This window comes from Octodon degus, unplaced genomic scaffold, assembly GCF_000260255.1.
Source record: "Octodon degus isolate 3935 unplaced genomic scaffold, OctDeg1.0 scaffold00078, whole genome shotgun sequence".
NCBI lineage: Eukaryota > Metazoa > Chordata > Mammalia > Rodentia > Octodontidae > Octodon > Octodon degus.
In genome coordinates this window covers 8,265,706-8,286,047 of record NW_004524654.1, presented here as the reverse complement: position 1 = coordinate 8,286,047, position 20,342 = coordinate 8,265,706, and the positions used below count along the sequence as shown (strand labels likewise).

Here is a 20,342-nt window from a genome sequence, read left to right as displayed (position 1 = left end):
AGACAGTCTTGCTATGCAGTTGAGGCTGGCCTTAAACTCACTTTGTAGCACAGGCTGGTCTCAAACTCGAAGTGTTCCTCCTGCCTCAGCCTCCCTCCCGCGTGCGGGGATTACAGACCTGCTTCACTACGCCAGGCTTTTTGTCCTTTCTGATTCTAACATTTACTTTTGTTTCCCAGGATAGACACAGTTCAAGTGAAAAATTGAGATATTAGCACATAGCATTTATAATATTGAGCTTAATGCATTTTACTAGATTTCCACTGGTAGTATTCACTGCAGTTATACGCACTTGCTGTCGCTATTAATGTAGAAAACCGAGCCTGCAATTAAGTGATTTACATTTTTAAGAGGCACCTTCTGGTAAAGACAATGTTTTGCACAAGATACTTTTTGCGTCCTCCGGATCATGTATATTTTCGTTCTCCCTAAGTAGACACACCAAAAGGGCCTGAGCTACGAGCTATTTCATCCATTTTAATACGAGTTCCTTTCTCTCTCACATACCCTCCTTTCTTCTGGATTTAGCGCTGGTCACCTAAGATCAGGCTCCAGGGATCTGGTTGCTAAGAGACAAGACGCTTGGAGGGTGGGGACGCTGCACTGCGACAAGCCTGGGAGTGAGAAGGGGAAGGCACTGGGAAAACCTGGCGACCGCCTGCCAACACCGCCCGTCGGGCTCCCTCCCGCCCTGCCGGAGCTCGCCGCTCATTGGCTCCGCCGCTGCAGCGCGGGCTCTCGATTGGTCAGATGGCATTGCCTAGAGTTTTGCCCCGCCCCCAAGCACCCGGAGCTGGTGCCGGGCCGCCGCCTTAGAGCGGACGCCCGGGTGGGCGGCGCGTGCGGGCCTCGCGCCGGAGTTGCGGGCTGAATCGTCGGGGTTCCTTGGCAAGACAGCGGGTGGGCGCTGGCTGCTGCGGGTGACAGAGGCGCAGGAAGGGCCTCCGTGGCCCCGTTGAGGTGAGCGAGACTCCGTGACACTCTGGTGCGGATCGGGGAACGGGAAGTGGGGCGAAGGGCGGTACCTCTCGCTGTCGGCGGGTCCCACCACTGTCCCCACCCCCACTTGGGGTGCCTGGGTGGCGCCCCGGCCTCCGAACGACCCTCCGCGCAGCCTGCCGGCGCGGCTCGCGCCGCCCCCTTGCTCCCCGCGCTCCAGCTGAGACGCTCCGGCGTATTCCCGCTTCCGTCTCGCCTCGCCCCTGCCGGACGCCTTTGTTTCACCCCTCATCCGCCCAGCGCCCCGAGATTTTTTACGCCTACAGGGGCTGTGAGAGAGCAGTGAAGGCCCGGGGGATGCCCGGAGGACGCCCCCGGGCCAGGCTTTGAAGGGCTTTGACCTCCACGTTCTGGGCGTGGGTGCAGTTTTACTTTCTCAGGGATCAAAGCCAGCTGCCTCCCTTCTCATTTGTGGTCAGGGGTCTAGAAGTTTGGGTTCCTCTAAATGTTACCGCCACTATCTACTGTGACAGAGGCCTTTGAGGACCCCCAGTCTTACCACTGCCTGGGGCAAAAAAGTCTGTCTACAGGAGTGGATGTTCGCACAAAGAGAACATTCAGATGCTCTTCCCTGGGGAAGATAGAGGATTCAGGTCCTGTATCTGGTGGGGAAGTTACCGAGATTGTTTTAGTACTACTACCAGGACAAAACCAAGATACGAGATTAAGGGACAGGCAAGAGATGCATTCTTTAGGATTATATTCTATTAAACAATAGAGCAATTTAAAAAATGTTTATTAGTATGTTTGCAGTACGATTACATTTCTCGTGGTGAATTGGTACCTAACATCCTCTCTCTCACCTCTCCCTACCCCTTCCATCTTTTGATCCTCTTCCCTTTTGCAAAATACCTTTCTCTTTATTTGCATATTTATTTGTGGTTTTATTTAAAAAATGTTTTTGGTTATGCTGGGAGATAGAACAGGCATGCTAGGCAAGTGTTCTGCCACTGAGGTACACCTCCAGCCCAAATTGTTTTCATATCTAGATTATTTAAATTATTCTGAAATGGATATAGCATGAAGGAGTATCATTTGAAATATACATAAATTTTTAACTGTTTGATATGGACAGTGCTTTAGAATATTCATAGACTTTAAAAAGCCACCCAGACATGGTCCTTAGCTTGAAATCTGCTTTAGACTACTTTGTGCTGAAACTCAAACAACTTACAATAAAGCAAGCCATTCCTTGCTTCACAAACCTTGTGCTATGAGAAATGATGCATGCACTGTTCATATACTGAACAGCAGTGTCTTTTTCACTAGTAAGAAACCAACTCCTTCAAGAATATTCCTCAAGAATATCCTCCAGGGATATAGCTCAGTGGCACAGTGCCTGCCTGGCAAGCGTGAGGTTCTGAGTTCAGTTCCTGGTACAAAAAAAAAACAAAAAACAAAAATAAAACCCCAGTATTCAAAATTTATTAATATGGCAGGGCATGATTACCTTTTTTTTTTTTTTTTTTTTTTTTTTGCACAATGTAAATAATCATTTAACTGGATTGTGGATCTTTAGTTTGGAGTGAGTTGCAGAAGGTACAATTAGTCTCTTTTAAGTTTTATGACTTATTAATTTAGCAACAGTTTTGGTATTACAAATCTGACTCCAGTCATTTCTGGGAATCAGAAACAGAAGTCCGTGCACAGAAGAGAAACTATAGTCCTGTGGGATACAGAGAAAAGCAAACAGAAATTTCTCAACGCCTTTATCACAATCTCCCAAGACCTTTTCCAGGCCTTCTTTCCAAAGGTTTTTCATTGAACTCATCCAGGGATATATGAGAGGACATTTTCTTTCAGATTCACCCAATTTTATCACCTAACTGTGATAAGCAACTCTTTTTTAATTAAGTTTATCGGTACATTTTGGGTGTACATAATGATCATATTCATTATAGGGAGTGCTAAACAACTCTTTAAAAAAGAATGAAAGTTGTTTTCTACTTGATATAATTTTAGTTATTAAAGTAATTACTGGGAGTTTTTTATGCCATTCATGACAGCAGAAAGGGGGAAGCAATAGTAATAATAAATTGTTGCATACGTTATATGGCACATGGTGTGTTGGGTCTTTCTTTCTTTTTCTTTTTTTTTTGCAGAACTGGGTCTTGAACTCAGGCCCTTGCACTTGCCAGGCAAGTGCTTATTCTATTGAGCCATCTCTCCGGCCCCTGGGTCTTTCTAATATTTAGTTCCCACAACTGAGACAATTAAAGCCCCAGCTTGTCCTACTGGGGTTTTAAAACTGGGTAAGTATGTGTAGCTCACTCTACTCAATTTATTAGCAGCTTACTTCTTTGAAGTACTAGTATCATTTTTATCTATCATATTAATCTTTTTTCTTTTTTTGTGCAGGGGATTAAGCCTGGGTTTTTCTTTCTTTTTTTCTTTTTTGCGGTGCCAGGGATTGAACTCAGGCCCTTGGGCTTGCCAGGCAAGTGCTTATTCTACTGAGCCATTTCCCCGGCTCTTTTTTTTTTAAATTACTGGAGTCTTATTTGCCTCAGGCTTGTGACTTGCAACCAAAGACATTGTGCAGAGAAAGCAAAGATTAAGTACACTTTAGGGAGGCAGAGACAATACACGTTGGTGACATTGGAAATCAGGTGGACAAAAGAAGCCATCCAGTACACTATATAGATCGCAATATTCAATAGCATTTTCAACCAAAAAAAATTTTAAACCAAGAGCAAAAAAAGCAATGTTTACAGTAGACATAAATCTTATATACAATTTAAAAAGTATTCTTTAGATCATATACAATTTAAAAAGCATTTTTCAGATCATAGAGCATAAAGTAGAAAAATGTATATGTAGGTGAAATCTCACTATTGTACATTTATCACCTATTAAAGTTGCTTATATGTACCACAGTGTAAAAAAAAAAATAATAATACCAAACAAATAAAAATCTAGAAAATTGCCTGATGAAAAATAAAATAACCAGTGGCTTTTAATGGCTTCTCCTGGTTGCCAGTGCTACAAAAGACAAAAGTCTCATCCACACAGGTGATAAAACCAGGCACAAACCTTTACCAAATTAGACCCACCCGTAGAAATATACTATCCACCCACATTTTCCATCAAAAGCTTTTGTTTGTTTTAATCTTTGAGGCCCATTTGGTCCCAATATGTTACAAACCTCAAGGGTTTTTTTACACCAGGATATCATGTTTGTCTGGCACTATTCTAAAGCTAGTTTATAGGATGAGGAGGAGGACACAGAAAGAACCCAGTGCCACTGGGTAGAAATGGGAGAGGGGAAGAAAAATACTCAGTTCTACAGGAATCACTCATCATCAGCCCCACTTGCTTCTGACTGGTCGTTTTCATCCCGCTTTTTATTGCTGTCCAAGCCACTTGCCACTGGCTTTGCTTTTCCTCGATCTGGCCTTTTCTTGCCTTTTCCTTTGTCCCGGCCTTTCTCATCTCTCTTACTGAACTTGATTTTTACCTTCACAGATTTTACCTCAGACTCAGACTCCTCTTCCTCTTCCTCTTCCTCTTCATTACTTTCCTCCTCACTTTCTTCCTCTTTGGCAATTTTCTGCTGCGCACTCTTAAACACTGACTGTAAGACAGTGGAGTCTTCGTAGATCTGGGATCCCTCCAAGTTGAATGTCTGAGCATTGTGACCCAGAAGCACAATATCTTTCTCCAGGTTGTCCAGGCTTTGGTACTTATGATTACGAAGTCTTTCTTTTATTTATTTATTTTTTAATCCACTGACTTCCTAATTAATTCATAATATTCTGATAACTTTCCTGGAAGGTAACTAAATGAAGACTTCACTGAGCTGCTGCCCTGAACTGTCTTTGTAGTTGATCCTAGTATCAGTGATAGCATTCATCTCTTTTCTCAGTTTGGGGGTATTTGTTGACAGCTTCTCAGCTGAAGGGCGGCCTTGCCTCTTAGCTTTTTCTACATCTTCCTTCTCAGGATCATTGTCCACATTTCTTTTTCTTTTTCTCTTCTTAAGCTGTACTTAATCTTCCATTTCTTCCAAATTGCCATCTTCAGTGGCCCCATAGTTTGCCTCTAACATAGTTTACAAACAACTATGTAAAGGTGTTTGTAAACTAGGATTTCAATGTGGGGCCACATCCCCAGCCATTTGTTTGTTTGTTTGAGGCAGGCTCTTTTTTAATATATATAATTAATTATTTGGTACAGGGTCTCAGTACACAGCTCAGACTCATAGTGATCCTCTTGTCTAGGCCTCCCCAGCCCTGGGATTACAGGTATGTGCCACCACACCCGGTTTCAGGGCTGTCACAATAGATGGTCCTGGGGATTGAACTCTAGTCCTTGCGCTTGCCAGGTAGGCACTTAGACTGCTGAGCTATCTCCCCAGCCCATTGAGGCAGGCTTTTGCTAATTTACCCATGCTGGTCTCAAACTTGCAGTTCTCTACCACCTGATTTATAATATTAGTCTTTATGAATCGGCTTAGTCCAAAAGCTCAGGAATAGTAGTACTACAACCACAAACATTATATATTCCTGTGCCAAGTAATAGCTATCACCCAAAGTACCCTCAGAAGTATGTGAGCTAGCTACTATTTTTACCTTTGTTTTACAGATGAGAAAATTGAAGCACAGATACTACCTGAACTAGATAATACCTTAAATAATAAAACTGGGTGCAACTTTGGACAGTCCACCTGTGGAATCTACACATACAACCACTCCAGTGCTCTGACCCTTCAATAAGGTATGTCTCTGGGTAATAAGCTATGATTTTAGAATGCTTAATATCTTTCTATTTTTTTTAATGTTCAAACAAACAGATAGGGGACAACATAAGGTCTGCCACTTGATATATTATATCACAGTCTTATATGCAAACAATTACATAGTGGAAGTCATAGTTACATTGAGAGCTTACAGCATTCCAACCCTTGAGCAGTATTTTAAACATCTCAGTCCTCAGCCAATCCTAGAAAATAGCTACTGTTATTGTACACTGCATCTCCTTCACCACTTCTCCTTTGTGAGGTACTTTTAGGGTCTCCAAAGTCATATCATAAAGTAATTCCTTTGATTCTCTGTGCTGTTGGTCAGAGACATCATCGTCACCTAACTTACATTACTGCAGTTCGACAAGCGTGGAGGACTTACTGGAACTAGTATGTGATGGTGCGGAAATGCAAACCAGAGCTCAGAGGCCTGTGTGTCGGGGGTGGGCGGTGGGTTAGGAATGATGGCAGAGGATGGGGCACACAGCTTTTCCCCACTATTGTTGGTCTATCAGTGGACCTTTGTACTTCTTGTCCTAAAATAGGCTATATTTTCCCATCAGAACAAATTACATTGGAGGAGTTCCTCCCCAACGAAGAATTCAGTGTTAGTTAAATCATTGATACAATGGGCTGATGATATAGCTCAGCAGCACAAGCACCTGTGTGGCAAGCTCGAGGTTCTGAGTTTGATCCAGGGTACAAAAAAAGGGGGGGAAATCATTAATTTAACTAGTTAGAAACATCTGTCATTATTTTCATCTGTAAATTTATGTTCCAAGTTCAGATATGGTGCCTGGCACATAGCAGGAGTTTAGTAAATGTCTGAATCAATTAAATATCTTAAGTACAAGGATTTTTAAAAAGGTTCCTAAATTTTTTTTGTTTTTTATTTTTTATTTTTTATTTTTTTGAGACAGGGTCTTGCTGTGTAGTTCAGACCAGCTCTGAACTCACTGTGTAGCCCAGGATGACTTCGAACTCTTGGCAATCTGCCTGCCTCAGCCTCCCAAGTGCTGGGATTATAGGCATGTACCACCATGCCCAGCTGTATATTTTAAATTTTAAGGGTAGTTTCTTTTTTCTCTCTGATGCCACAGCTTTTTTCCTTCACTACATTACAAGCAGAAGCTTTCAGAGTTGTTCATTTGAAACAAAACTAACTTAACAATCTATTAGTAGGCCCTGCTCAACTGCCCATTATTCCTAGCCTTTACCTCCCGCATGGAATACCTGTCCATAGAGTGGAAACCATTTGGATTTGAGTCTTTTTTACCTGAGCTTGAATCCTTACTGTCTTTTTTTTTTTTTTCTCTGTTAGCTTGTTCAAATTAATTTCTCTGAAACAGTTTCCTCATCTTGTAAAATGGGAAGAGCACATATTTTATAGGGATGTGTTAAGAATTTATTGAAATAACATGTAAAGAGCAGAGTTCTAGCTCCTAATAGATCCTCAGTACATAGTAACAGCCGTTCCATTTCCTCTTCTGCCCCTCCTGCCTCTCTTCTGCTTTGGCTCTTGGTCAGGTAGTGTTACATTTAAGTGACCTATTTTTCTGCCAGGTATTCCTTAAATACAAAAAACAGCATGGTTGCAGTAAGAATTTTTGTACCCTTAGTGCATGGCACACAGCTGGGCTTGTAATATTTGTTGAGCTATATATAGAAAACCACCTAGAGCCTCTTTGTGTGCATTATTTTATAGCCTGCTAGGTTCGGACACCCTTGAATCAGATGAGCAGTAGATATGTTTTTCCGGATATGGAGGACCACATCAGCGACTTCCCTTGAAAGAAGAGCACTTGTCCCCATTGTGGCTGTGCCTGACCCCATTTCCATGTATTGATATGTACAGAACTGGCTAGAATTTTTCCTTATCCCTTCAACTGGCTTTAAGCAGTGCATATTGGTCTAGCCAAGGTGCTAGTGGTAGTCTTCAAAGATGACATGCATGTTTCCCTGATAACCCACACTTGCTGCTCTTTACTGTGAACTGGGTGGAGACAGGACAAAGAGCCAATGCTCCACGCTGCTGGCTGGGATCAAGCTGTTTGCTGGGATAGAGTCTGTGACTTCCTGGCGCTTGAAAGCTTGCACATTATTATTATTATTATTTTTTTTTTTTTCGGAACCGGGGCTTGAACTCAGGCCCTTGCGCTTGCCAGGCAAGCGCTTATTCTACTGAGCTATCTCTCTGGCCCCGTAAAGCTTGCACATTAGAGCTGAGGCCCCAGACCCCTAAACATTAGATACTATCTCCATAATATAATGCAAATTACTTTTTCTGCATATCCTTCTCTCTGCATATGACAGAGATAAACACATGCCTCTACCTAGTCTACCTCACAGTACTCACCTACTCCCTGCCATTCTCAGTCATTCATCCTCAAGCCACTCCTTCATGACTGAATAAAACCCAGGTTTGGCCCTGGATTGAGGCCTTTGTTCCAGATAGCCATCACCATGGCTGGACTTAGGACCCCTTGGCTTCCCGTAACTATAAATATGCCTTAGTATCTTTATTCTCACCATGGGTTGCACTGGAAGTGGTAGATTGGAATTAACTTAATGGGATTCCATGGGATTACAAATAAAAACTTACCAGACTGAGGGGAGGACCAGAAAGGGCTCACTCTATCAAGGGATTGTGAATTAAACGAGGGGTTGTGATGAGAGGAGGCATGGTGGGGCACCAAGTGAGGAAGCCTGCAAGCCTTCACTTGAGGAGTGGGTGCGTTTGTGAAGCACATTTGCTTTTATGTATGTTAGGGTATGTGTTTGTGAGTGTAAGTACTAAACTCTATCAAGAGGTTATCACATTGCCTTTGAAGACAAGCAAGAATTTGCAAGGAAAAGTTATTTCAGATGTGTAAACATGCTGAGTGTGGTGGCACATGCCTGCAATCCCAGCACTCAGGAAGCTCAGACAGGAGGATTGCTTCGAGTTCAAGGCCAGCATAGGCTAAATAATGGGTTCAGGGCCAGCCTGAATTGCATAGAGACTTTATCTCAAGGAAAACCAAATAAATAGGAAAGGTGGACATAATAGTCACTACAGTTGTTAATATAATCTTTGTGTCATTTGTAACTAATAACTACAGGATGCAGTAGCTTTTATTCTTAGCCTAAATTGTCAGATTAAATTTAAGTTTCATTTATTTATTTTTTAAATATGTATTTATTTATTTATTTATTTAGTGTGTGTGTGGCCAGTTCAGCCCACCAGGGGGCGGGGCTGGCTGGCATGTGGTGCTGGGGGATTGAACCGCGGTCCCTGTGTTTGGTTAGCTTGTTCCAAGTAGGTGCTTTAGACCACTGAGCCACCTCACCAGCCCAAGTTTCATTTATTGAGTCAATAAAAAGTCAATATGCTTAATCCTCATTGATTATGACATGGACATTTACTCTGAGGAAAAAGCGAATATTGCTTAGGGATAGAAAGCAATTATGATTCTTTTAATAGCAATGTATGGGTACTTTCACAGATTATTTACACCATTTATAAATTGCTAATTACTATATAAATATTTTACTATATAAATTCATAAGTTTGGGGTTTTTTTTTTTTTTCGGGAGGTGGTTACCTAGAATGAAACTCAGGATCTTGCACTTGTCAGACAGGTGCTGTACCACTGAGTTAAATTCCTGGCCCCAACAATTTTTCTTTTCCTCTTGAAAATAAATTGTATTCACTTTTCTTCCAACATTTTATTATGAAAAAAAATTTTTTTAAGACAGAGTCTCATTTGTAGTACAGGCTAGCCTTTAAGTTACTATGTAGACCAGGCTGGCCTCAAACTTAGAGCAATCCTCCTGCCGTAGTCCCCCAAGTGTTTGGGTGAAAACTTTCAAACATACAGAAAAGAAGTTTAAACATCTATATACCCACTACCCAGATTCTGCCACTAATACTTTATTACTTTACTATACTTTTAATGGCTATCAAGTCAAAATATTCATAATATAAGTATGCTTTTACATCTGAAGAGGTTGGCCTGAAAGTTCTATGTTTATTTTAAATTGATTTTATTTTTTCTTTACATAGTATAACATAATTTTTAGGCAGAAATTATAGTTAATCTATCATGCTCTGAAAACATTTGGATTTCATATGTAAATAAAGCTGCTTTTCCTGTCTAACCCTAGTTCCAAAGATGAGTCGTGGATATTCAGAAAACAACAATTTCCTGAACAATAACAACCAAATGGTACTGGACATGATCCTTTATCCATTAATCGGAATCCCTCAGACCATCAACTGGGAAAGCGTTGCAAGACTTGTGCCTGGACTAACACCCAAAGAGGTAAGTAACGTCCTCCAGTTATTTTCTGAAAAACAGAAAAAGTAATCAATGTAAAGAAACAACAGTCAGGACATGGTGGCACAGGACTGTAATCCCAGTACTTGGGAGGCAGAGTCAGGAGGATTGCTACAAGTTCGAGGCCAACCTGGCTACATAGTTCAAGGCTAGCCTGAATTAAAGAGTGAGACTCTGTCTCAAAAGTAAATAATAAATAAATAACCCAGTAAGATGAAATATTTGAGTTTTACTTATCTGTATGTAAGTATAAACACTATATATATATGTATATGATTTGACTTGATACCTAGACACAAACTATACACATTGATATGTTCGAATTTAGCCCCTTGGGGAGATAGCTCAGCAGTCTAAGCGCCTGCCTGGCAAACTCAGGGACCCAGATTCGATCCCCAATACTGCATGCAATGCCAGCCCTGGAACCCGGGGTACACATGCCATGCCGGCCACCAAAACCTGCCGTGGTTGGGCTGGGGAGATAGCTTGGTGGCATTGGTGCCTGCCTGGCAAGCACAAAGTCCTGAGTTCCATCCCCAGTACCAAAACAAAACAAAACAATAACCCTGGCACAGTGGCACATACCTGTAATCTTAGTGCTAGGGAGGCTGAGACAGGAGGATCACTATGAGTCCAAGCTGCATAGCGAGACCCTATACCAAATAAATAAGTAAAAGTTTCTTTTTTTTAATTGAGCCTCTTGTTTATCCTGCTGTGAAGTCCGATTTTGCATCATGACGCCATTGGACTTTGCTCGGCACTAATGCATCTCTCATAGACCAGTTTTCTTACATTTACCTTTTTTTTTCTTTGCCATTGGCAGTTATGTCTTGTTTTGAATTTAATTATAAATAATGAAAGTGAATGGGCAGTGAAATATTTTGTTATCTTGATCACTGAAATAATTTTCTTTATGTAATTCTCAGAATTGAAAGTTGTTGTTTTCTTCGGAATTCAGGATTGATCTGAGACCTTTGCACTGAACCACATTGCCAGTCCTTGGGCCAGGGATATAACTCAGTGGCACAGCGCCTGCCTGGCAAAGAGGCCCTGGGTTCAATTCCTAATTTAAAAAAAAAAACAAAAAAACCCTAACCCTTTATAAACCATTTTTATTTTGAGATGGAGTCTCACTGAGTCATTAAGTTGCCCAGGCTGAGGTCAAACTCGTAATCTTTCTGGCTTAGCCTCCCAGAGTGAAAACTAGAGTTATAGGTTTGTGTCACTGTGCTTGGTTAGAATTTAAAAATTCTTATAGGAGACTCAGAGAGTCCTGTAATTTGTCCATGAACATTAGTTTGAGAAATTCTGACCTCTAAACTTTTGCTGCTAAAAAGAATTCTAAAGTAGGCAAATACCTTAAAATTCTAGAAATTAAAATGGAATTATTTTCCCCAGTAGATTTTAGACGTCTTTCTCACTTCCTGACCCTTTATACATACTTGATGTGTGAGTACTAAACAAGTGAATGAGTCAAGTTCCACCTACCTCTCTTATAGTTTTTTGTTTTTTGGGTTTTTTTGTGGAACCGGGGATTGAACTCAGGTCCTTGCACTTGCCAGGAAGTGCTTATTCCACTGAGCTATCTCCCCGGCCTCCACCTACCTCTATTATAGCTGGGAAAACCAGCCCTTCAAAGATTACTTTCCTTCTTCTGTACAGTGGGTCTTTGTGAAATGATGAGATTTTTTTTACTGTATATCATCAGTAATAAGTAATACTTCCTAATTTGTATTATATTTTTTTAACTTTTTATGTATTATTCTTACTTATTTGGTACAGGATCTCGCTATACAGCTTGGAGTCGTAGTGATCCTCCTGTCTCAGCCCTCCGAGCGCTGGGATTACAGGCGTGTGCCACCACCCCGCGTTTCAATGGCTGGCTCAGCGCAGGGCTGGCATAACATGTGGTACCAGGGCTCAAACCTAGGTCCTTGCACTTGCCAGGCTGGCACGTAGACCACTGAGCTGTCTCCCAGGCCCTACCAGGACCTTACCCTTTTTATTTTTTAGAGCAGGACAAATAGGCAAATTCTTCTCTTTTTCCAACTTTTAATTATGAATACTTTCAAATCTATAGAAAAGTTGAAAGAACAACACGAATCTATATAACATAGATTCAGCATTTCTTTTTTGTTTAGTATCTTCATATGATTGATATCTGTGACATATAAATGTAACTTTCAGGCACCATAGTGGTTTATCCCTATGGATTGCAGAATACATTTCTTTAAAATAAGGACATTATTACATAATTACAGTACCATTATTAAGCCTAAGAAAATTAACAGTAACTCCATCATTCCATCTAGTACAGTGTTCATTGTATCTTCAAAATCACCCATTTAGATGTTTTTGGGACAATTTTGGGGGGGTACTGGGAATTGAACTCAGGACCTTACCTTTGCCAGGTAGACTCTGTGGCACTGTGCTATAGCCCTGGTCCCTATTTAGATTTTTTTTTTTTAAAGAAAAGTGCTTTGCCTTTTGTTTTAGCTAGTGGTTAGCACAAGAAAGACAAGATCACCTGTGAAAATGAAGGCAACGCAGGTGATGGAACTGGGTTGCTGTAGAAGGGCTTTTTACCCCACAGCACCCCATGGTGCAAGGAGGCAGGGAACCTCGCCAACACCACCTGCCAGCATGGCCAGAAGCCGTGGAGGGGCTGGCCCGTCTGGTCTGTCTCCTGTCCACAAGCCAATCTCCTGTACAACCGTGCGACTCTGGGCCCAACTATGGAGCTACTTCTGCTAAGTTCAGGGGCCTGCTCCCCCAGCACCCCCAACACATACTTGATGCTGTGGGTGTGAGTTTTGTATTCCATAATGGTGTTGGGCAGTAGGTTCAGCACGCACTGAAATGTGTCTTGGATTCAGGATTCTGTGGTTGCTTGGTCACTGGCAGTCTTATTCCATATGGAAATAATGTGTTCCTGGAAGCGAACAGAGACCACAGCCCCACAGATCTCCTCTCCAGCCATGAGCTCTTCCCCCAGCAAGGCCAGGATAAGCTTCTCCCAGCACCGGGAGGCCACGCCCTTCCGCAGCCGAAGGATCCACTTGCCACCATTTTTATTTGCATCATCCTCCCACATGGGTTTAATTCCTTCTTTGAAGAGATGGAAGTCACTGTGTCCTGTCAGGTCCCCAAGACGTACCATGTGGCTATAAACCCTCCAGAACTGCTCCACAGAGGCACAGGTGCTGATCTGCTTGATATTCTGTTCGTAGCTCTGTGAGCTGGTGGGACGGCCTGGGGTTGTCCTGGAGTACCAGAAAGTGTGGTTGTACTGCGAGGGGTGTCCTGCCGGTCCAGGGACCACAGCCTTCCTCTTGCTGCTGCTCTGACCCTTGTCTCGTTCTGTTTTCTCCTTCTCACCATCTTTGTTTTCTTCATTCTGATCTGGTCTCCACTGTCATCCTCTCTCAAGGCATCAAATTTGTTATTCATCCTCTTACCTCCACTGTCACCACTCTAGATATTTTTTTAAAAATGAAATTATAAGCCAGGTGTTGTAATGCACACTCATGTAACTATAACTACAGCAGTCTGGGAGACTGAAGCAGAAAGATTGCAAGTTCAAGTCCAGCCTAGGCAACTTAGTGTCTTAACAAGGCTGTCTCAAAATGAAAAGGGGTAGGGATGTAGCCCAGAGTGAAAAGCCCTGGTTCAGTCCCCAGTACAGTGTGTATGGGGGGATGCTAAAATACAACTAACTAGAAGAGTATTTTAAGTTTGTTTTTTTTTTTAATTGTTTGTCTTTTTGAGACAAGGTCTCACTATGTAGTTCAAGCTGGACTTGAGTTCACTTTGTAGCCCAGGCTGATCTCAAACTTGCAGCGATCCTCCTGCCTCTGCCTCCTGAGTACTGAGATTATAGGCATGCACCACCACACCCAGCATGAGAATATTCTTAAATAATATTTAATACTTACTTTAAAATATTCAATACTTATTATTAAAACATCCATAAAGAATATATACACAGTGGCTGGGGAGATAGCTCAGTGGAATAAGTGCTTGCCTGGCAAATGCAAGGTCCTGAGTTCGATCCCTGCTACCAAAAAAAAAAAACCTGTCTCAAAAAGATAAAAGAATAAAAGAAAAGAAAAGAAAAAGAATACATACACAGGAAATAAAAAAGCAGAACTGTAGCCAGAATTATAAATCCAACCCTTCCTAAGGCAAGCTATTGATACCTGTATGTATCCTTTTGTATTTTCTACACCTTTCATTTTTTTCAGTGCTGGGAATTAACCTCAGGGCCTCACTTGTACAAGAGGCCCACCATACCACTAAGCCATATCCCCAGTTCCCTTGTGTTAATTCTTTTTTTAAAATTTATTTTTTTTATTTATTTATTTTGTGGTACCAGGTATCAAACTCAGGACCTTGCACTTGCCAGGCAGGCACTTATGCCACTGAGCTATATCCCTGCCACCCCACCCCCCCGTGTTAATTCTTAACACAAATAATGTGTACCGTTTTGCTACTTGCTTTGTTCACTTAGCATCTTATGAATATCATTATATGCCGGTTGATAGACTTGTGCAACATTTAATGACAGTGTATTTGAATCATAACATAATTATTTATCCAGTCCCTTTCCTTAGGTATTTAGGCCATTTTTTCCAACTTTTGTCTCCTATACTACTTTTGTAACAAATATCTTACCATTTTGTTAGGGGATCATCACAGAAGCAGAATTGCTGGGCTGGGGACGTAGCTCAGTGGAAGAGTGCTGCTCGCGCGTGCATAGGCCTTGAGTTCAATCCCTAGTACCACACACACAGAAAAGAAGCAGAATTTCTGGGTTTAGAGGGCACATGGATATTATGTTTTTGTTTGGTTTTGGTTTTGGTTTTGGTTTCAAGAATCGAACTCAGGACCTTCCACTTGCCAGACAGGCATTTGTGCTGCTGAGCTAGGTCCGCAGCCACTGCCTGCATTTTTATGGCTTTTGTTGCATGGTGTCGTATTGGCCATTAGAAAATCATCCATGTTTTTATACCTTAGTTAACAGAGCTGAGTGCATTTTTCACATCAAGCATATTTTTTAAATTCTCACAATCATGTCTTTAATTTTAATAAATTAACTTTATTTTAGGTTTTTTGTTTTGCTTTATCTTGCTGTGTTGCCCATTCTGGTCTCCAACTCTTGGGCTCACACAGTCTTCCCGCCTCAGCCTTCCAGGTAGCTACTACAGGTGTGCATCACCACACCTGGCCCTCACTATAGCTTTACTTTGCTTTAAGTCCTGAGAGGTTGAAATTTTGTATTTTATTGTTTCATGTTATTTTTTCTATTTGTGACTTGGTTTTGTTACGAGTTTAGTAGTTTTCTGTGTGCTGTGTCTATTAATGCTTGCCCTGTGTTTTTCCAGTTTCTTTTTAGTCAGAGTTACTATCATAGTTTCTTACATACAAGTGTTTAAAACTGTTAAAATCTGCAGCTCTTTTACTTTGCTGTCATCCTGTGCTGTCATCTTGCAGCATTCTTATCACCTCCAAGTTATATATACTATATATTTGCCTACATTGTCCTGATCACTCTCTTGTTTCATATTTAAGTCTTTTTATTTTTTCTTCTGTCTTTTCGAGACAAGGTCTTGCTATGCATCTCAGGTTGGCCTTGAGCTCACTTTGTAGCTCAGGCTGAGCTCAAACTCACCGTGATCCTCCTACCTCAGCCTCTCAAGTGCTGGGATTACAGGTGAGCTCCACCATACCCAGCAGATATTTTTAAATCTTTACTCCATCTGGAGTTTAAGCATTTTTTTTCTCTAATGACTAACTGTCCAACAGTTATTAAATATTTTATTATTGGTTTGAAATTCTTTAGCTCTGTTTCTGGATTTAGTGTTCTAATCTATTGATCTCTTTGTTCTAATAACCCCACTAACAGTTTCACATTAGCTTAATTACTTTCAACATGTTTTCATACATAGTAGACAAAAAAGCCTTATTTTTAAGTTTTATGAAAGTTCTCTTAATGTCCTGGATTACAATTTTTGCTACCTCAAAGACAATATTTTTAACAGTACAGAAAAGATGCATTACGTAAATTTTTTTGACATTTTGATGTTTCTATTGTAGAGTGGTAAGAATTTTTATATGTTCTAGATGAAAGTCCTTTTTAAAAACTATTGCTGGGTGCCAGGGCAGTGGCTCAGTAGAATAAGCGCTTCCCTGACAAGCACTCAAGGACCTGAGTTCAATTCCTGGTTCCACAAAAATAAATAAATAATAAAAAACTATTGCTTTACTTTTCTAAGGACTAAGCCTTAGGTAGATATTTCTTAATACCTAGTAATCATGTAAACAATCTTTATTTAAAGTGTGCTTCAGGGGCTGGTGAGATGGCTCAGTGGTCTAAAGCACCTACTTAGAACAAGCTTAGCAAAGCAAAGGGACTGCGGTTCAATCCCCCAGCACCACATGCCAGCCAGCCCCGCCCCCTGGTGGGCTGAGCTGGCCACACACACACACACACACACACACACAAATAAATAAATAAAATCCAAAAAAAAAATAATAATAAAGTGTGCTGGATATCTAGTAGTTAGCTGGTAAATAAATGAATCATTGCATTTCCTGATTGCTAGTACTACTATTTACATATATATAGCTTTTTTTATCCCCCAGATTATCTGCTATGTAACTTGCCACCCACAGTGCCTTTTTTTTTTTTTTTTTTTTATACTGGGGATTGAACTCAGGACCTTGCACTTGCCAGGCAAGCGCTTATTCTACTAAGCTATCTCCCCAGCCCTTGATGGAGATTTTAAAGTGGATGCCATAACTATGGATGCCATAGCGTTTGATGAAGACCCATAGTAAGGAAGGCATTTTATATTGTACCCTAAAAACAGATTCTCGTAGAGGAGTACTTAACCTTACTATGTTTAGTACACTCTTGATATTTTCTAATCTATTATACGATTTATTTCTTTTTCTTAATTGCTAATCTGGATGTGCTAAATAGCTCAAGAACAACTAATACATTACATAAAACAAAGGCTGCCCAAATACATGACCATAACGTGTCACTATAAAATGTTTTGTAGAATGTGAATCTGTCAGTAAAAATCAAGATTTCATTCTCTTATGGGATTGTTTTGTTGTTGTTGTTTTCTCTTTTCAGGACTGGGGATCAAACTCGGGACCTTGCACTTACCAGGCAGGTGCTTATGCCACTGAGCTGTCTCCTCAATGAAGATTTCATTATCTTAATTTTTAAAAATCTAGCGTTATCTGATACTATTTAGTTTCCTTTCTATTAAAGTAGACTTTAGTCTTATTCCTTGTGAAAACGTGGTTAATATAAAAATAACAAATGTTTAAATTGTTGATATTGTCACTCAATAATAGATGGATACCAAAGGGAAATGTGATTAATAAAGTCAGTCCTCATTTTTCTATAAGGATCATAAACACATTATGCTTTTGGGTTAAAGAATGTTTAGGGGGCCAGGGAGATAGCTCAGTGGCATAAGCACCTGCCTGGCAAGCACAAGGTCCTGAGTTCTATCCCTGGGACCAAAAAAAAAAGGATTACTTAAAGAAGAATTGTACCATGAATTTTAAAGGAGAAAAAGTAAATCATAGGCTTCTGTGTGTTGAAGTAAGTACGCAATTTGTAGATGTTACCAATATACTAATATTTACTTGTGAAAAATGATTATAGAAAAGTATTTAGGGGCCGGAGAGATGGCTCACTGGAATATGCGTTTCCCTGGCAAGGGCAAGGGTCTGAGTTCAATCCCTGGTTCTGCCAAAAAAAAAAAAGAAAGAAAGAAAGAAAGAAAGAAAGAAAGAAAGAAAGAAAGAAAGAAAGAAAGAAAGAAAGAAAGAGAAGTATTTAAATAAAGGGCAAGAAAATATCTCGGTCTTTTAGTTCAACCTCCACTTGTTTTATGTCGTAACAGTGTGCAAAAAGGTTTGATGAGCTGAAGAGCAGTGGAAGCTCACCTGTGGATAATCAGTATAATCCCCTAATGGCCACTGGCGAGAGTCCTGTTGAAACTTTAGCCACATACATCAAATCTTCACTTCTTGACACACACGGAGATTTTCAGGAGACTGCAGGTGGTCAGGATGCAGTTTCCAAAACAGGTAAGATTTTAAAACAAAATTTACTATGTGTCCTTATGAGAAATCTGAATAATTTGATATGTTCCAGTCAACTTTTCTATTTAATTTTTTTTTTTTTTAATTTTAGGGGAGTGTCTGCAGGGTGTTCAGAGTCTCACTACTAGATTGGACTCGTAGTGATCCACCTGTTTATAGCCTCCCAAGAGCTGGGATTACAGGTGCGCACTACCATGCCCAGTCTCAATTGCCATCTCAGCACACCCCAGGGGCGGGGCTGCCGTGGCATGCCTGGGAATCGAACCCCTGACCTTTGAACCTGCTTGCAGGCACTTTAATCCACTGAGCTATTTGGCCGGCCCTTCTTTCTGTGTTTAGAGGCTTACAAAAACAATATAAAGTCTATCCATGTTTTGTACCTTCCTGAACTTTAAAAATTATAACTGTTGGATTTGGTGGCACACTCCTATAATCCCAGCGCTGGGGATCCCAACAGGAGGATCTCTACGAGATGCATTGTGAGACACTGTACCAAATATATATTTTTTTAAAAGGTTGGGGATTTGGCTCAGTGGTAGAATGCTTGCCTAGCAAGCTGCAAGCCCTGGATTTGGTCTTAGGCACTAAAAACAAAAAATAAACCTCCCCTAAAAAACAATTTAATCAAAAAACCAGTAAAACCAAAAAAGAACCAAAAACAAACAGGGCAACTTTAAAGGAAATATGACCTAAACTATACTTACTATTTGGTTTTGGTTTTGTTTGCTTTTTGGACTTGGAAAATGTTGCATGTCTCTCATATAATCTTTTTTATAGCTACTTTTTACTACAGTTAACAAGATTCACGTAACACACAGTGGCAAGATAGAAGAAATGTTTTCTTCAATTATATTGGGAGTAATTGGTTCTAGAATCTTTAGAGTGTGCTGAGTTAATTTAATCTCATCAGTACCAGTCAGCATATTGATATAAAACTTTTCTTGAGTTGTTGGATTTTAACATTTAACCCTTACTGACACATGCCATATCAATATTTCATGAAATGTCCCTTCTAACATTAGCAGTGTGTGATTTTTTTTAAGTTTGATTTCTTCCCTGTGCCTTTAAAAATATTTGTATTAAAAGGACAGCTACTACCTACATACCCTCATTACAGTAAATAAAAACCCCGCTTCAGCAAGAAATGCTAACCCGCCACCTTTTCTTCTTTGTATGTGTTTGTCTGTATTTAAGGAAGACATAGTATAGCTTCCACAAGGAATTGTTCTTCAGAAAGTGAAAATTGTACTACTCATAATGGTGGAGAAAAGACTGAAGAATCTGAAGGGTAGGATGCTGGTTGTTTGATAGATAAGATTTAATAGCAACTTTAAATTATAAAATATTCCTGTTTATATGCATCAGTTACCATAATTTAGGAGTTTCATATTATATAATTGTTGAAACAGCTAGAATCAGTTTAGTTCCTATTTCTTTTTTAGAGACAGAGTCTCACTGTATAGCCTTTGCTGGTCTTGAACTCATAGCAGTCCTCCTGCCTCAGCTCCCCAGTGCTGGAATTATAGGTGTGGCCAGCACACCCAGCTCATATATTGAACTATAAGGAATTGCATAATACTTAAACATATGACCTGTTTCTGTTATAATCTAGATGATAGCTTACCATTTTAAAAATTCATTTTTATGTTTTTAAAATTAGAAATAACATCTATTAATATAAAACTATCAAAAGAAAATTTAATACCCAAAGAAAAATCTTTATACCATTCATTTTCCATCTTCGTTAGAGAATTTAGGTGTTTTAGAACTATTTGAGGGGCCAGGGAGATAGCTCAGTGGCATATGCGCCTGCCTGGCAAGTGCAAGGTCCTGAGTTCGATCTCTGGTACCAGGGGACAGGGGTGGGACAGGGTGAGTAAATAAATATATCTTTCAGTGTTGTAAGAGTTGATATTTTATATTCTTTTACGTATTTTGGATGCAGTAAACTGCATGGTGTCACCTAAACGCGGTACAGAACATTTTCATCATCCCTCAACATTTCTTCATGTACCTTAGTTTTGGTAGATTTTTTTTTTTTTTTTGGCAGAACCAGGGATTGAACTCAGGCCCTGGCACTTGCCAGGCAAGCGCTTATTCTACTGAGCCATTTCCCTGGCCTCTGGTAGATTTTTAATAACAGCTTTATTAGT

General features: G+C 40.4%; 2 protein-coding genes and 2 pseudogenes across 2 annotated transcripts in view; 2 read left to right on the top strand and 2 right to left on the bottom strand.

The window, feature by feature from the left end:
• Positions 1–215, top strand: part of Pex13 (peroxisomal biogenesis factor 13) — a gene marked incomplete at its 5' end in the record, with an annotated part of 24,616 nt that extends 24,401 nt beyond the window's left edge. The window contains one exon of the mRNA XM_004636210.1: positions 180–215. Within this exon, the coding sequence (XP_004636267.1) occupies positions 180–215 (36 nt within the window). The remainder of the gene's footprint in view (positions 1–179) is intronic.
• A 596-nt stretch (positions 216–811) lies between these two features.
• Kiaa1841 (KIAA1841 ortholog) overlaps positions 812–20,342 on the top strand; it is a 63,509-nt gene continuing 43,978 nt past the window's right edge. Inside the window, exons 1-5 of the mRNA XM_023720856.1 lie at positions 812–960; positions 5,584–5,715; positions 9,887–10,044; positions 17,988–18,174; positions 19,384–19,477. Of these exons, the coding sequence (XP_023576624.1) occupies positions 9,895–10,044; positions 17,988–18,174; positions 19,384–19,477 (431 nt within the window). The 5' untranslated portion in view covers positions 812–960; positions 5,584–5,715; positions 9,887–9,894. The remainder of the gene's footprint in view (positions 961–5,583; positions 5,716–9,886; positions 10,045–17,987; positions 18,175–19,383; positions 19,478–20,342) is intronic.
• On the bottom strand, positions 4,292–5,032 carry LOC101579857 (annotated as a pseudogene).
• Positions 12,563–13,527, bottom strand: LOC105742853 (annotated as a pseudogene).